Here is a 15,357-nt window from a genome sequence, read left to right as displayed (position 1 = left end):
ACCTATCATTCTTCACTGGTGCCCCGCCGGTGTATACCGATAGCGCGGGTGGGGTTACCATTCCATTATCATCTATTTAAAAAAAACTTACGACTTTTGTGTAATCTAAGTATATGCGTTATTACGTTAAATTTAAATTTGATGTATTTTACCGCGCAAGTCTAAATGCTTCCCATAGACACATTACTATAATCTAGGATTTAGGCAGTATCAGTTCTCTTTCTACGACTATAATTATGTAAGTCATTATTGACCTATCTAGATAATGACAGCCAAAGCTGTCAAATAGGTTGCGTTTTAGAGGAAAATACCAAGTTAAATTATTATATTCTATATTATATCATATAAGATACAAACGAAGAATCTAGTTACCTAATTATTCTACTAATTATTACTTTTATTATTTATTCTTAATCATACTACCTACATCTTCTATACTTATAGTAAATCCGTAGAGAGGTCAATTCTGTACATGAAATATATTTTCAAAATACCTAACAGGGGGTGATTAGTGATCGATACTGATGCCAAAAACGCAATCAGTAAAATTTTTGTCTGTCTGTCTGTATGTTCGTTATAGAAACAAAAACTACTCGACGGATTTTAACGAAACTTGGTACAATTATTCTTCATACTCCTGGGCAGGTTATAGTATACTTTTCATCACGCTACGATTAATAAGAGCAGAGCAGTAAAAGGAAATGTGTCTGTTACATCAAAACCATTGAACCGTGAGGAAGGACATAGGCTACTTATTTTACGAAAAACGACCGAAACGCGGACGAAGTCGCGGGCAACAGCTAGTATTTAGATAAATACGTCAGTACCTAGAGTAGTCCCATATAATAACACAGCCTCTAGTGAGTATGAAAATTTTCTGTCTATCTCTCTCTAACATGCATAATATTTTACAATCTAAATTACAATATAATAAATTAATAAATTCTCTAATTAAGTGTCCAGTTGCAATCCTTAGATTATAAACGTACGTTATACTACATCTATAATATTCATAACAGAACAGAATAAGAATTAAGGATACTACCATCGATTCTTTGCAGTCCTACAAAATATCAGTCTATCACTTAATGAAGGAATTATGAGAAATGTTTATTTATTTACTCTTTATAAATATATAAATCACATAGATAAAGATGGTACTGCGAATCAATGTAAATCTAAATTATTTATTACCTATCTCTTTTTGTATCTTACAATACTGGAATCTTCATTTCATTTCTCCAATAACTTGCCATATACAAAAATTATTGACTGTTACTTCTAAATATATTAATTCGAGTTTGAATTCATATCTAATATAATACACATATGTCGTAAAATACGAAATAAATAACTTAAAAAAATAGTTTAAATATTTTAATTATGATAATAACCGGTTCTTATATAAATTACTGTCTTTATATAAAAGTTGACAATCACAAAATCATTTATTTCTGTTTGCAACCCATAATAAAAATTTCCGTCGATGATTGGCTGAAATTTACAACCGTTTAAATTGAATGCAACCAACAGCAGGAATCAATGGTCATCAAACATCAAAAGTTCAAATCTTCAAACGTAAAGCCGTTTGAAATCTCTTTTGTGAAATTGTCAACAATCATCAAAGCTGTTTTTGTTAATTATTAACATTTTATTTGACTTAGTTTATATTTAAAGCTAGTGTAAAATGACGTCGATCAAAGAAGACGAAAAGAAAGAAATCCCTGAAATTATACACGATCCACAAACCAGCTGCACATATCAAAGGTTAAGATTTTTTGGTAAGGTGAGTAAAAGTCTGTTTATCTTTTTAATTACTGCTTTTTCTTTTATTTTCTTGTACACTACACAATAAAAGGAAAATCTTTCAATGTTTAAAATTTATAATAGTTCTAACTTGTTGGTAAACTTGTAACGTATTTAGCATGTGTCAATAAAAAATGCAGGCCTTATTAATAGAAGGTAATATTGAAAGTAACTCTATTTTTTTTTAATAACTGGATTAATAAACGATTTACGAACTGTAATAAAGAAAAAGTTATATATTTATAATATGTCGACAGTTGTATTTTAAATATTCATATTTCTTAACAGAGGTACTATTAGAAAATATGAATATTATAACAAGAATCTAAATTATATCCTCTAAACTCAATATTGTTATTTAATATCTTAATTACTATATTTACAATTATTGGTTAATGTTTCTATTATCATAATGACAATGATACTGGTAACAAATTAATAATCACATATTATCATTACAGTATTTAGACTTTTACTACATAATATCAATTTTAATTATAACTTAAGTATATGAATATTTATCTATTATTTATCTATTCATACAATAAAAATGTAGTTAACTCTTTAGTTATATATGTTATTCTTTAATCAGTAATGTAAAATATTCATAAAGGTAAAAAAAATACCTTTACTACTAAAACAGCACTCAAATGCTCATATGGATGCTCTCCTACTTACCATTTTTTTTTATACAACGTAGAATGGCAAACAAGCTGTCGGCCCACCTGATGGAAAGTGGTAACCATCGCTTATAGACATGAGCCATACCATGAACATAACAGAGTATACTGTTTCACACATGTTATTCCTCTGTACCCAGTAAATTCACACCATATCCCACCCTTCAAACCAAAACACAGTCATACAAACACAACTGCTTCACGATTAAAACACGAATGGGACAGAGGTACCCAAGCAATCGACTTTTGTACAAAGTCTCTCTTTGGTTTATATCACTTTATACTACAAAGGTGGCAAACAAACATACAGCCCGTCTGATGGTAAATAATCACTGTAGCCTATGAACGCCTGCAACACCAGCCATGTCACATGTGTATTGAAGAAACCTTCATAAACCATTTTTGAAGAAACCTTTACTGTAGTCTTTAGGGAAAACATACTATATTCCTTATTTATGATTACTATTGAAATATATTAGTATTTGTTACCTTTTAATGTTTGGAACATTATTTTTAGACTATAATATTACTATGAATTAAATTATTGGTAATTGATAATGATATTGCTAATTAAAATTCCTACTAAAAATTTATTGCCAAATCAATTTCATAATATAATGTAGTGATACATTAACTTCATTAACAGATTCTAGTCTTTTAAACTACAAGCTTGATTGCCATTCTAAATTGCATAAAAAATTCATACATACTTACCATTGATTTAATTATTTTTTACTAATTATGTTGTAGAAGTGTATCATGAAATTAAAACTTGAAACTCATGAAAGTGTGATCTCAAAAATACTACAGATTACCATAGTAACACTATTCTAATCTCTTGAAACTAGTTTTATAAAAGTAATTAAACCTTTTATCATGTATTAAAATTATTTCAAAGTATATCCCTTAATAAGTTACAATAACCAATTTCTAGGGTGGCTTTGCAAAATGCTACGAAATACAAGACATAGCTACCAACCAGATATATGCTGGCAAAATTGTATCCAAAAAACTTATGGTGAAATCCAGTCAAAAGGAAAAGATGGCTCAGGAGATCTCTATTCATCGCTCACTACAACACAAACATGTAGTTGGCTTCCACAGTTTCTTCGAAGACTCCCTCAATATTTACATCATACTTGAGCTGTGCAAAAGGAGAGTAAGTATTTTTGTAATAATTAAAAATGGAATATTTACTTTGCCTGCACTATTGTTTTATGCGAACAGAGTACATATGCAGAATAATTGTTGATTATCAAGTCACGTTAATTTAAACATAAGAAAATTAAAAACAAAATAAAAAAAAATGAATTTTTAAATCTAAAGACAATATTATAACTAGAAAAAAAATTCTTTAATAAAAGGCCAAATTAATCAACTGTAACTTTTGAGCTGTTCTTTGTTTGTCTTTAGGAATAAATAAGGAAACAGTGTTTTTAACTGTATCAGTATATTTTTAACAACATTAAAATTATAACATTATTATAATATGGCATAGTCACTCAGGTGTACTAAAGCCACAACAAAAATTTGAATAAAAAAAATGTAATATATGGAACACATCTTTAATCAATTAACCATTTAACCATCCTTACATTATTTTAGTCTGGAACATATTATTATGGTGATGTCATATTCCCTAAAATTTACCAATAGAATGCATCATATCTGGCCAATTATGACAATATATTAGAAGATGAAATATATTTTAGTAATGCTTAGCAATTTTTATACCACTTTTACTAATATTCATAATGATGAAATCAAGTTTGTTCACCAGTAACAATAAAAAAAATGTTTTGGATTGTAGTTACTGTTTTTTTCTCCTATAGTCAATGATGGAGCTTCACAAGCGTCGGAAAGCTATAACTGAACCAGAAACACGGTTCTACATGCACCAAATTCTGCTTGGTGTCCAATACTTGCACAGCAAAAGGATCATCCATAGGGACCTAAAGCTCGGCAACTTGTTTCTTGATGATGATCTACATGTTAAGATTGGAGACTTTGGCCTTGCAGCTAGAATTGAATATGAAGGTAATGTATCTATTTCATCCATCAACTATATGTATTTTATTTTTTTATTTTTAGTGAGTAACAAAATAAGAAACTTCAATATTTTTTGTATATATATATATTATATATATATATATATATATATATATATATATATATATATATATATATATATATATATATATATATATATATATATATAACTATACTAGACTAAAAGTCATTAGTAATTTTAAATTAATACATTGTAAAATTTTTGATGTCATTTTTAAATGTCCACTTTATTCAACAAATTGAAGTCTCTTGCCACTAGGTCACAGGTTTCAACGCTTTCGAGTATAATAACAGAAATACTTTTCTATACAAATAAATGTTTTCAGGAGAAAGAAAACAGACTCTATGTGGGACACCTAACTATATTGCGCCCGAGATATTGACGAAGAAGGGGCATTCCTTCGAAGTGGACATCTGGAGTCTTGGCTGCATCATGTACACTTTATTGGTCGGAAAACCGCCATTTGAAACGTCTACACTGAAAGACACATACAAACGCATCAAACAGTGTGAATACAGGTATCAAATGTATTTTTTGATAATTTAGATAATTTTTATTTGCTTCTTCAGTACACAAAAAAATACAACTACAAGTAAACTAGCAGTACAGTACAAATTAGTATGAATACATACATTTTACTAATATCACAGATATTGTCTGATCCTGTCTGTGCATAGAAAGTAAAAAGGAAAAAATTATAGATAGGGCAAAAACAATAGAAACAGAAACAATATTATTTTATATGCTTTTTCCGAGATTTGTTGGTGAAAGTTTAAATAGTCTCAAGTGTACATATGATTTATCAACTTTTAAAATTCATGTGTACAAAGTTGGTGGCAACAGCTGGACGTACTTATAACACTTTTTGTATTAATTGTTAACAAATACTATATAAAACACAATTTATAAATAAATGAAATTCTTTTTGTTATAGCACGAAAATTCGTTAAATATCCCATTTAAATATTTGTCCTTGTGTCTTGACTACGTGCGTGTATGAACAGCCTTGTGTGGCATACATTACACATGCCTTCATGCCACCACTGAAGGATACATGGACTATCTGAAAACAGTCTTTATTTAAGTCAACAAATAACAAAATACTGATATATACCTATACGTTTATAAATACAATGCAACATGATATGCGCGATTTCTAAATATTGTCAAGTATAAAAGTTATACTAACATAATTAAGAGACTAACTACTTACGAATCAACTATAACTTACACTATATTCCAAATTAAATATAACATAATTCATTTAATGGCATTGAAATTAAGTTTCAATTTTAAACGTCGACAAAATTTCGTCGACGTGCTCGGAATACAGTGTAACGTTTATTACCTCACCCTTAATGTAAGTTGCATAAAGTTTTCTTACAAGAAACATTTCTATAACAAAATTGTATACCATATTTCAGAATTTAATACTCAACAATTATATATAATTATAATATTCAGATCTCGCTTATATTGTTTATAAATAGCGAGGGCGTATACCTAGCGATGCTGTTACTTTGCGCGGGCTCATGGAAATCAATGGGTAGCCGTTACGCTCGGGCGGTAGTCAACTATAATACAATCAAACACCACTACAGGTTGTTACGAATTATACATTGAATATTAAGGTGATGGCGGGATTTAGTACAGAGCTTATGTGCATCTGTCTACGTGCATCATTTTGTGTATAAGCGCTCTTAACAGACGAGTGTCGAATGTGTAAGGTATTGATTGTTGCTTGTGTAACTACATGGGATTGTCAATACCATTAGTGACTTAACAATTGGATACAATAAACTAAAACATTACGCTTTATGTGGCACAATATTATGTAAATGTAATTAACCACACTATTCAAATTATATAAATATCTACTAAAAATTTAAAACCTTAAAATTACTCAAATACGCGAAAACTGTACTTATTACTGATAAATATCTATAATTGTCGTTAAAAATGAAATTTAAATGGAGTTTCATAATTTTACAAAATTTATCTAAAATAGTAACTTTATTGAATATAGCAAATAAAAATCTTCCATTTTGATACATATATATATCGCAGTATCATTTGTTGATACATAATATTTAGTAAATACCTCATGTCTCGAAACTCTCGAGAGTCTTGTTTATTCTGTAAACAATTACAAAAACAAATATTATATAACATTTGCTTTTGTATAAATGAACTCCAAATATAGAAAAGCAACAGCAAATTTTGTGAATAATAACAATATTATTTTATGGAATGATTCCTAAGATATAAATTGCTTTATGATATTGTTGTATGACTTATACTAAATATCTGTGCATGGTGTGCTATATCTTGCACTACGAGTAGTATAGAAACATACTACGGTTTCTGTTCTAAGTACCTTCTTATATTACGATACGATAGTTCACTCCAAATACCAATGAACACTACTACATCTTTACATATTCTTCGTCTATTACTCACTCACCATCGTTCGTCAATGTCTCACTACCATTAAGATCTCTTAGTCGCCTCCTACGACACCTACATGAAAGGAACCTACAGGAAGGTGGCCCATTTTATGCCGGGATCATACGACGTTGGCATTAGGATGAAAGCAGGTTGAGTCATCCTATTTCAACAACCTTGATGGTTGAAGGGATAGAGATTTTTTAGTAATAAAGTCTACCTGTCCTATTTCTAGCACATAAGTTATATTGCTAGCAATAGAAATCTCCACACGGTTCCCTCTTCGTCACTATCGACCAACTGACTTGCTTCTTCCTCACCTGTCGTCACTCACTGATGCCCCGCCAGTATATACTGATAGCGTAAACGGGGTCATCATTTTTCATCCATTAAAAAAGCCCAATGCTTAATTACAACGCCTCCCCCAACAACATACATAGGATATCTGTAACAAAGTGATGTAATACATTAAATTATTATTAAAATTTTCAAAATATTCTGCAGCGACTCAACCTTAAAACAGATTCTTACCCCATCTCTAAATGACTAGTATTCTATACTAGTCATCTTAAGTATCATAATGTAAGAATGTGCTAAATATATTAGTCAATATGCAATCTTAAGTCGTGCCGCTGTAAGCTGTAATTAAAATAAATGTTTGTAAGGATCCCATCATCGCTCCGAAAGCCCGCCGCGTCAATGATAGTACTGCAACTCCAGTCGAACCCGGCGCGGCGGCCGTCCGTCGACAAATTACTGCAGCACGAGTTCTTCTCGTCCGGAATCCTGCCAGCAGCGCTACCTCTCTCCTGCCTCACCACCGCTCCGCGTACAGATCAGCTAGAGAGCATGTCGCTGAACCGCCGACCTCTTAATGAGGTTCATTCTAATGGTAAGTGATAATGTTTATTATATTTATCATACAGGGCGTTATCGAAATCTATAGCATTAAGAGAGCATTCTCTCTTTGAAACTGAACTAACGAAACAGAAAAATGACAAAAAATTTAAGCCTCCAAAATTTTTTATTTTATTTAATCAGCCTGTATAAACATCCCAGATCGGGTCCATTGTAAGCAATTACATTTAGCTCTATCAATATTGTTGTTAAAAAATAAAGAAAACCCTATAGAAGCATTTTATAAATTGAATATAACCTACCAAATGGCATAAAATCTTTATCATAAAATTAAAATAACAAATAAATCAGTCATAGTGACTAGAGCAGGTGATCATGAACTGGTCCTTTAGCAACAACTTAAAAGACACTTGCTATAATTGTTACCTTTTTCTATATGACCTTAGAGCAAACAGCAATGGGCGTGGACTCGCCAGTGAAACGCGACTTGTTGAATGTGGAGCCACGGGCCGTGGAACCGAGCTCACACAGGCAGAACCTCATTGCACTCCGCGACCAGCTTGCTGCTCTGCTTGTTAGCAAGGTATGTCATGATGTCGTAAGATTTTATTACTAAAAGTATATGCAGTTTCTTGCTCTCATATTTCTTCTACTAATCTATTACTCTTTGGTGTCAAGTTTAGTACTAATATGTTGTATTTTGTTTATCTCGTCTATCACAATATGTGATTATAATCAGTCAATACATGGATCACTTACTAATATTATAAAAGTAAAAGTTTGTACATATATTAACTCTGATATATAGTCTTATCCTAAATCTATGCAGGCAATGCTACAAATTACAGCCAATGTAGAATGTAGTTTTCGTTACTGAGTAAGTATTAATTATTTATGATATTCGCCCAGCTAAAATGCCGTCCAGAATGCCTGACCGACGAATTGAGCGACCCGGCCGCTCAACCACTAGTGTGGGTTGGCAAGTGGGTCGACTACAGCGACAAATACGGCTTCGGCTACCAGCTGTGCGACGAGAGCGTCGGTGTCATGTTCAACGATACCACCAAGCTTATCATGCTAGCTAATGGACTGTAAGTTCTGTTTTATGGTAATAGTAAATTTAATATAAGACTGAATTAAGCTATGTAGTCATTATGTAATTCTTAGGCAGTACTAGTTTCAGAGATATTCGAGACGTCTATTTCATAAAAAAATTGTTGTCAAATCTCTTCTAGACACATAACAATCTTCAGAATCTACTACAGAAACGTAATAAAAAATATATAAAAGAAAGCTCCTTTATATTTTTTTATAAAGATGTATAAACCTACTTGAATCATAAATATGAATAAAATTGTTTGTGTATAACACTGTTCTTTCTTTCTAGAAACGTGCACTACATTAATCGACAGGGCCAAGAACAATACATGACGATGCGCGAGTACCCACAGGAACTTGACAAAAAGATGAAACTGCTCACATACTTCAGAAGATACATGACTGAACACCTCATGAAAGCTGGTATGGTTTCCTTACAATCCCTAGATATAGAACCCCATAAACCATATTTTAGCTGTTGAATTGTGTTGACCTAATTTTTATTTTTGCTTTAAATTATCTATTCGAAAATCAATAAAAATGTTATCAACTTTTTATTATGTATGTACCAGGGGCATCGGTGCCAGTGAGAGAGAGTGATGGCCTGTCACGGTTACCACATCTACACCAATGGTTCAGAACCACCCTGGCCGTCATTATGTACTTAACAAATGGGACGTTACAGGTATGTCTACAAACCTAGCTGCAACACTATTTATTATATAATATTTAAAGCACGTGGCATTCGCGCGGCAAGAAAAGATATATACGGGGGTGTAGATAGAGTAGATAAGAGTAAAGAAAGTTCTGTAATCCGGAAAAATATATTTATCACTTATCTACACTTATAGCACACGCTATTTTTAATTTAAAAAGTGCTGTATGGTATTTGTTATTAGAAAACATCCTTTCGAAAAAATCTTATAGAAAAATAGATATCGCTATGAAGTTTGGTATATTCCTACTATTATGTGATAGATATATAGTCTACTTTTTATCTCAGTAAACACAGGGCTGTGTTAAAAACTAGCAACTCATATTGAATTAGTAGCTTTTACGGTTAATTAGGTAATTACCAAAAAATGTTTAAATATTGACCTAATATTTTGTGTTTTGATAGATAAACTTCCAAGATCATACAAAAATAATCCTGTGCCCACTGATGCAAGCTGTGACTTACATTGACATGGAGAAAAATTTCCGTACATTCCGCTTCAGCACGATCGAGGAGCACGGCTGCGACAAGAAGTTGTACACTAACCTCACATATGCATTAGAGAAATTAAACAGCGTACTAGCAAATAAACTGTGCTAGCTCTATTATATAATTTAATTAAATGAGATTTTCCAGCAAAGGGTAATAAAACCCTTCGACGTTAACCAGTGAACTAGCGTTCGATAGGTTATTACCCTATTAATAGGCTACAAAAAGTTTAACTACAACTTTTATGAATTTGTTAAAGTTTTATCGTCTCAAAAATCAATTCCCATTGATTTATTTTAATCTATATTTCTTACTCTAATCTATATTTTAATCTATATTTCTTTGTAATCCACCAGTGCAGTTATTTATTTTATAAAAATGTATTTTTACAAACTTTCATAATTTGTAGTGTTCTCAATTGTTAAATACAATTCAAATTTTTAACATTTTGCGAACAGGTTTCAAAATAATAAAGGCTCAAAAAAATCTTTATCTCAGAAATATCCATAATGCCATATATCGTAATGTATCAATTTTTAACTTTAATTGAAAATTTGTTTAAACCACTTAGATAAAATAAGACAGAAATGTTTAATATTATAAAAAATATGTATATTTTAAAATTATCCACTATAACAATAAACCCTTATTTTTACCTTTACCCTTTAAGAAATATACCACGTTTATACTATCCTTGCTTTGCAGAAAATTATGGTATTCTGAGATATAGAAGTTTTAGGACTTGCATATTTTGAGATTAAATGTTTTAAATAACCATTAATACAAAATGAATAGCATGCAACAGGTATTATAGAAGTACAAAATTCAATATTTAATAATAAAATTCTCATAGCTCTACTCGATATTTAATAATAAAATACAACTGGGTATTTTGTGCCTTCACGATTGAAGTAGGATAAATTAAATTTTAGTAATGATCTTACGAACATAGTTAATAATAAGCACCATGACTGAGGGGCTAGGGTGCGAGTTCATAAGTTTGGAGTTGTTTATTTAGTTTTATAACTATATTTTTTATAACATGTTTCCGTGCTTCAGTAACATCGGAACGAAATTATTTATATTTCATATCAATGCATCATTTCAGATAAGCTATATAAGTACTTACACTTTCTTGCTCAGAAAGAAACGTCATTCACAAGTTACTATTGAGAAGAATTTGGCATTCTCTTTTAATCAGCAGTATTATTAAATTCGATCGTGTTGAAGCACTCATTTGTAACTTGATGTTTCTCAAGAGGTTAGTTACCTCATGTAACAATGAATATTGACAATAAAGTTGTAAGGAAGTAAAACTGCATTTTTTATTTATAATTATCTATTTTCAATATTTTTTAACAAATATTCATAAATAACTAGGCATACAATTGATCTGACTGAAACATTACAGTGAGATCAGAAATAAATGGACGCATTTATATGTACAAGCAGTGTACGCACGATTATAAGAAACTGTTAATACATATCCTGTCTTTGAGAAAAATACTCAAAGGTCTAATCCAGTGAATCTAAATGCAAAGAAGATTTTTAAAAGGTTCTTTTAATTAGTCTCAAAAAATATGATGATGATGATACTAAGTTTTTATTTCGGTCACACATTCCATAGTTATTTGTAAATTTTCACAGATAACCAAGCCCCCAGTCCGGAATAAATAAACGTTACCACAATAACTACAAGCCGCATCAACACGCGGCAGTCCTTTTGATAATAAGAATAAAACAATTGTATATATATTTAAATTTTCCTTTGTTATAAAATTTTGTTACTTTTTCAATCCAATGATTGCCGTCGATCTTTAGCAGTAACAAATAGAGAGTACCATACTAATCAATTATATTATGCGCTTGTCTTGTTTTGTCGTACATAATGTATTTGCATTTATACACATTTACCTTAAATTTACAATTGTGACAATAATGAAAACAAGGTCATGATCACTTTTATGATCACTTTTAATTTTTCACACACTAATTGTTCATGTGCAAACTATATACCATGAATCACACAATTTAAATAGGTGTGATACGCCAGTTACTTTTCTACTTCTATAGATTATAATACTACCCAGTGTGAAATATATATATATATATATTCTAGTACATTCGTACTAAAAAAAAATGCTCCACAAATTCTTTGGCTGAGATAAGATTAAATTTATTTCATAGTCTGACTACGATGTCATAGATATCAATTTAGCATAATTTTCAAAAATCAACTATATATAAACCAATTTATATAATAAAGTGTGTGTTTATCCCATTTACAGATGTGTAAAATTAGTTGTCTTTGCAATGTATGTATGCCATACTTAATATTTATCATTTTAAACACAAAAACACTTATAAACAGTGTCTATTTATAAATAATCACTGGGAAGTGTTGAGCAAAGTTTAACCAGGTATATATACATTTGTATAGTCATTCACCAGCTCAGCACAGACGTAATCCTATTGCTTAATAGCTTGCGCAAATAAGTGACATTTTGTCCAAAGAATAATTTTTTTTTATATATATGATACCTAGTCTAATAAAACCTCCATAATCCTCCACATACATTATATTTCATCATAATAAAACGACTAAAATTAGATGCTGCAACACCCACATGCAGAAAAGGAAACACTGTCTGTGAACAAAATATCCGTTATTTACACAAAGCTTAATGGTATCACAAATTACAAAAATTAAAAAATTACAATTTTAACTAATCTATATTACATATTATAACTCTGTGTGTATTGCATGCTGTTGATGTGGCAGAGGGTCACTAGGATGAACAAATAAACCCTCTTTTGCTTGCCAGTCTGTGTAAGCTCCATATTGTGAAGTGACTCCCACAATTTCACCTTGTCCACTAATTGGACGCCCAAATGTACGACCTGAGCCAGCTAGGAATCTGTAAACAAAATATGAGTCACATAATCACATAAAGTTTAAAAAAGGCAAAGGAATCTACTAAAACCTTGCTCAAATACCAGTTATAGGAGGTTAATCATAGGCCTATTTGGGGTGGGGGGAGGGAGCAGTGCTCCATGCCCATCTTAGTATTGTCTGATATCCACCCGAGAATTTAAATAGAGCTTGTTTTTTAAGAGGTTTATCAATTTTGTCCAAATTCAAATCAATTTTTTAAGATAAAATCTTTGTACTTACGATGCTGTATCAACATGTTTCAACTTGACTGGAGTATCCCGCCTCCAAAAATCATTATTGCAAACAACAGTCCAGTTGTCGCCACTATCGCCCTCACCATCATCATCCCCATAACAAGACACTTCCTGATTACCAGACAGTGGAGATGAGAAATAGTGGGAGTGCAAATTCTTCTTAGTACTAATATGTTGCAAGCGAACCACCGAGTTGCATTTGATTGGTGCCCTGGAAAATATTATTACTAAGTAGGATGGCCAGGATCATGCACAGATTTCGAAAATAGGAAAACCCATGAAATAGACTACTTCTAGATGGTATATCAAAATAAAACATACACCAATTTTTAGGTTGAATCTTCAAGAAAACAATAGTTCAACAACAAGTAACAAAACACATTCAATTTGGTGCAGTAATATTTATATACCATAAAGATGTGAAGCTGGAACAAACATAAAGACAGACAAAATTAAAAAAAAACTAATATTATAATAGCTTCTATTGCTCTTATTAAAATCATTTTTAATTAAATATTTTCCCTGTGCAGACATAGTACAATTACAATTTTATTATATTAGTAGTAGTGAAACATCAACAATGGCAATAAACAAATAATAATAATATAAACAATATATAATCTTTTTAGACTAGCCGTTTTCAGAGGATACTGTAATAAATCCTCAATTCTAGCATCTGAAAAATTGTATGACATATATATATTTAGGGCTGGTCTTAGCCCGCCTAGTACCCCGAGCAAATTTTTAAATCTCTACAGCCAAAAAAAAGGCAATCAGAACTGCCCTATTCAATAAATCCCTTATTGTCCCTGCTTGTCATGACTATAGATAGTACTGTCCAGGGGGGGGGGCCCCAACGGCAATACTGCCTATAACTGTAACAGAATTATTATAGGATATATGGACTAAAAAATCATTATATCTATTCAGCCATTATCCGTCCACTGTTAGACATAAGCCTTCCTCATATACTGCCATAAAGAACGGCCCTGAGCCATATGCATCCACTGATTCCCTGGAATGCATTTCAGGCCGTCATTCCATCTAGTGGAGGATCGTCCTACACTGCTTTTACCCATACGTGGTCACCACTCAAGAACCTTTCTTCCCCATCGATTGTTGATTCTTCCGACTATGTGACTAGCCCATTGCCACTTCAGCTTGCTTATCCCTCGGGCTATGTCGATTATTTTGATTCTTTTGCAGATATCTTTCAAAATCATCAAATATGAATTTATTTGTAATATAATAGTTACAATTTTAATTTTCAGAGTTCCAATCTATCAGAAAACTAACTTTCATAACTTAAACCCCGGCCTGTGATCTGCCAGTCAAAATAAATATATATATAGATGAATATATTGAAGTTTACCCTCTTTTACAAGACTCCCCTGAAGCTGCTTTCACCAACCAATGACTATTATGGTCGTCAGTCGTATCTACAGCAGTGACTGACTGTTGGCCCGATCCCGAGCCATACTTAACGTCATGAGAGTGCAGCCGAAGTCGTAAGTCCGTGTTCATCAACTTCAATATAGTACCACATGTCACATATTCGGCTTTGGAACCTAATTACAATAAAAAAGGAATAAATTTAAGGACACTTTTATTCATAAATTTACAAAAAATAACTTATTCAAATTTTATATCAAGCTAATCCACCCATAACATAGGGCCACGTAATTCCATGCGAACTCAAATGCCGCTAACGAAATGGGAATTGTTCCTTCAGCAAATACATAAAATTATATAGAAAAATTTTAATACCTTGAGATGTTTCTATGAGAAATAATGAATAGAAAAGCAATATCAACAATAAACTAGGAAAAACACAAAAAATTCTAATAAAATCCATTCTGACTTATTATTAACCGTAGAGTTATCGTATATTTTATGACATATGACAGTTTGATTCAGTGTTGTCAGGTAAAATGGATCGGAATTTGTCATAATAGAACCCCAAGAAACTAAAATCGCTTAGTTTTTTTTATTCTATATAGCCTAAA

General features: G+C 31.3%; 2 protein-coding genes across 7 annotated transcripts in view; one reads left to right on the top strand and one right to left on the bottom strand.

The window, feature by feature from the left end:
• Window positions 1-11,478, top strand: part of LOC113522457 (serine/threonine-protein kinase polo) — a 31,749-nt gene extending 20,271 nt beyond the window's left edge. For 2 of the 5 annotated variants that reach the window (XM_052897632.1, XM_052897630.1), the window contains exons 2-12: window positions 1,678-1,786; window positions 3,421-3,645; window positions 4,319-4,523; window positions 4,883-5,075; window positions 6,048-6,158; window positions 7,668-7,894; window positions 8,307-8,443; window positions 8,770-8,951; window positions 9,248-9,381; window positions 9,531-9,643; window positions 10,079-11,478. In XM_052897632.1, coding sequence (XP_052753592.1) covers window positions 1,688-1,786; window positions 3,421-3,645; window positions 4,319-4,523; window positions 4,883-5,075; window positions 6,048-6,158; window positions 7,668-7,894; window positions 8,307-8,443; window positions 8,770-8,951; window positions 9,248-9,381; window positions 9,531-9,643; window positions 10,079-10,273 — 1,821 coding nt within the window. In that variant the 5' untranslated portion in view covers window positions 1,678-1,687 and the 3' untranslated portion in view covers window positions 10,274-11,478. Of the gene's footprint in view, window positions 1-1,533; window positions 1,787-3,420; window positions 3,646-4,318; window positions 4,524-4,882; window positions 5,076-6,047; window positions 6,159-7,667; window positions 7,895-8,306; window positions 8,444-8,769; window positions 8,952-9,247; window positions 9,382-9,530; window positions 9,644-10,078 lie in introns of those variants that run through there. The other 3 variants (XM_052897633.1, XM_052897631.1, XM_026908141.3) reach the window with 2 other exon arrangements.
• A 190-nt stretch (window positions 11,479-11,668) lies between these two features.
• Window positions 11,669-15,277, bottom strand: LOC113523004 (stromal cell-derived factor 2). Of its 2 annotated transcripts, XM_026908867.3 has the most exons (5): window positions 15,119-15,277; window positions 14,724-14,919; window positions 13,338-13,562; window positions 12,903-13,080; window positions 11,669-12,810 (listed from the first exon to the last, which is right to left on the bottom strand). In XM_026908867.3, the coding sequence occupies exons 1-4, from the start codon at window positions 15,204-15,206 to the stop codon at window positions 12,906-12,908; spliced, it is 684 nt and encodes a 227-aa protein (XP_026764668.1). In that variant the 5' UTR covers window positions 15,207-15,277; the 3' UTR covers window positions 11,669-12,810; window positions 12,903-12,905. The 2 variants fall into 2 exon arrangements, with proteins under 2 accessions (XP_026764668.1, XP_026764667.1); XM_026908866.3 differs by having other exon boundaries at window positions 11,669-13,080.
• Between the last annotated feature and the right edge of the window lie 80 nt (window positions 15,278-15,357).

The sequence above is a fragment of the Galleria mellonella genome, unplaced genomic scaffold, assembly GCF_026898425.1.
Source record: "Galleria mellonella isolate WM207_F2 unplaced genomic scaffold, CSIRO_AGI_GalMel_v1 utg38, whole genome shotgun sequence".
NCBI classification, from domain to species: domain Eukaryota; kingdom Metazoa; phylum Arthropoda; class Insecta; order Lepidoptera; family Pyralidae; genus Galleria; species Galleria mellonella.
Note: the sequence above shows the minus strand (reverse complement) of the source record. Positions and strands in the feature narration are given on the sequence as shown.

Bases quoted from the DNA above. Each gene is read 5' to 3' on its own strand.
- LOC113523004 (XM_026908866.3), bottom strand. From the start codon at position 15,206: ATGGATTTTATTAGAATTTTTTGTGTTTTTCCTAGTTTATTGTTGATA. The intron at 14,920-15,118 runs GTATTAAAATTT...TATTGTAATTAG, and splicing joins TCTCATAGAAACATCTCAAG to GTTCCAAAGCCGAATATGTG. The intron at 13,081-13,337 runs GTAAGTACAAAG...TTTTGTTTACAG, and splicing joins AAACATGTTGATACAGCATC to ATTCCTAGCTGGCTCAGGTC.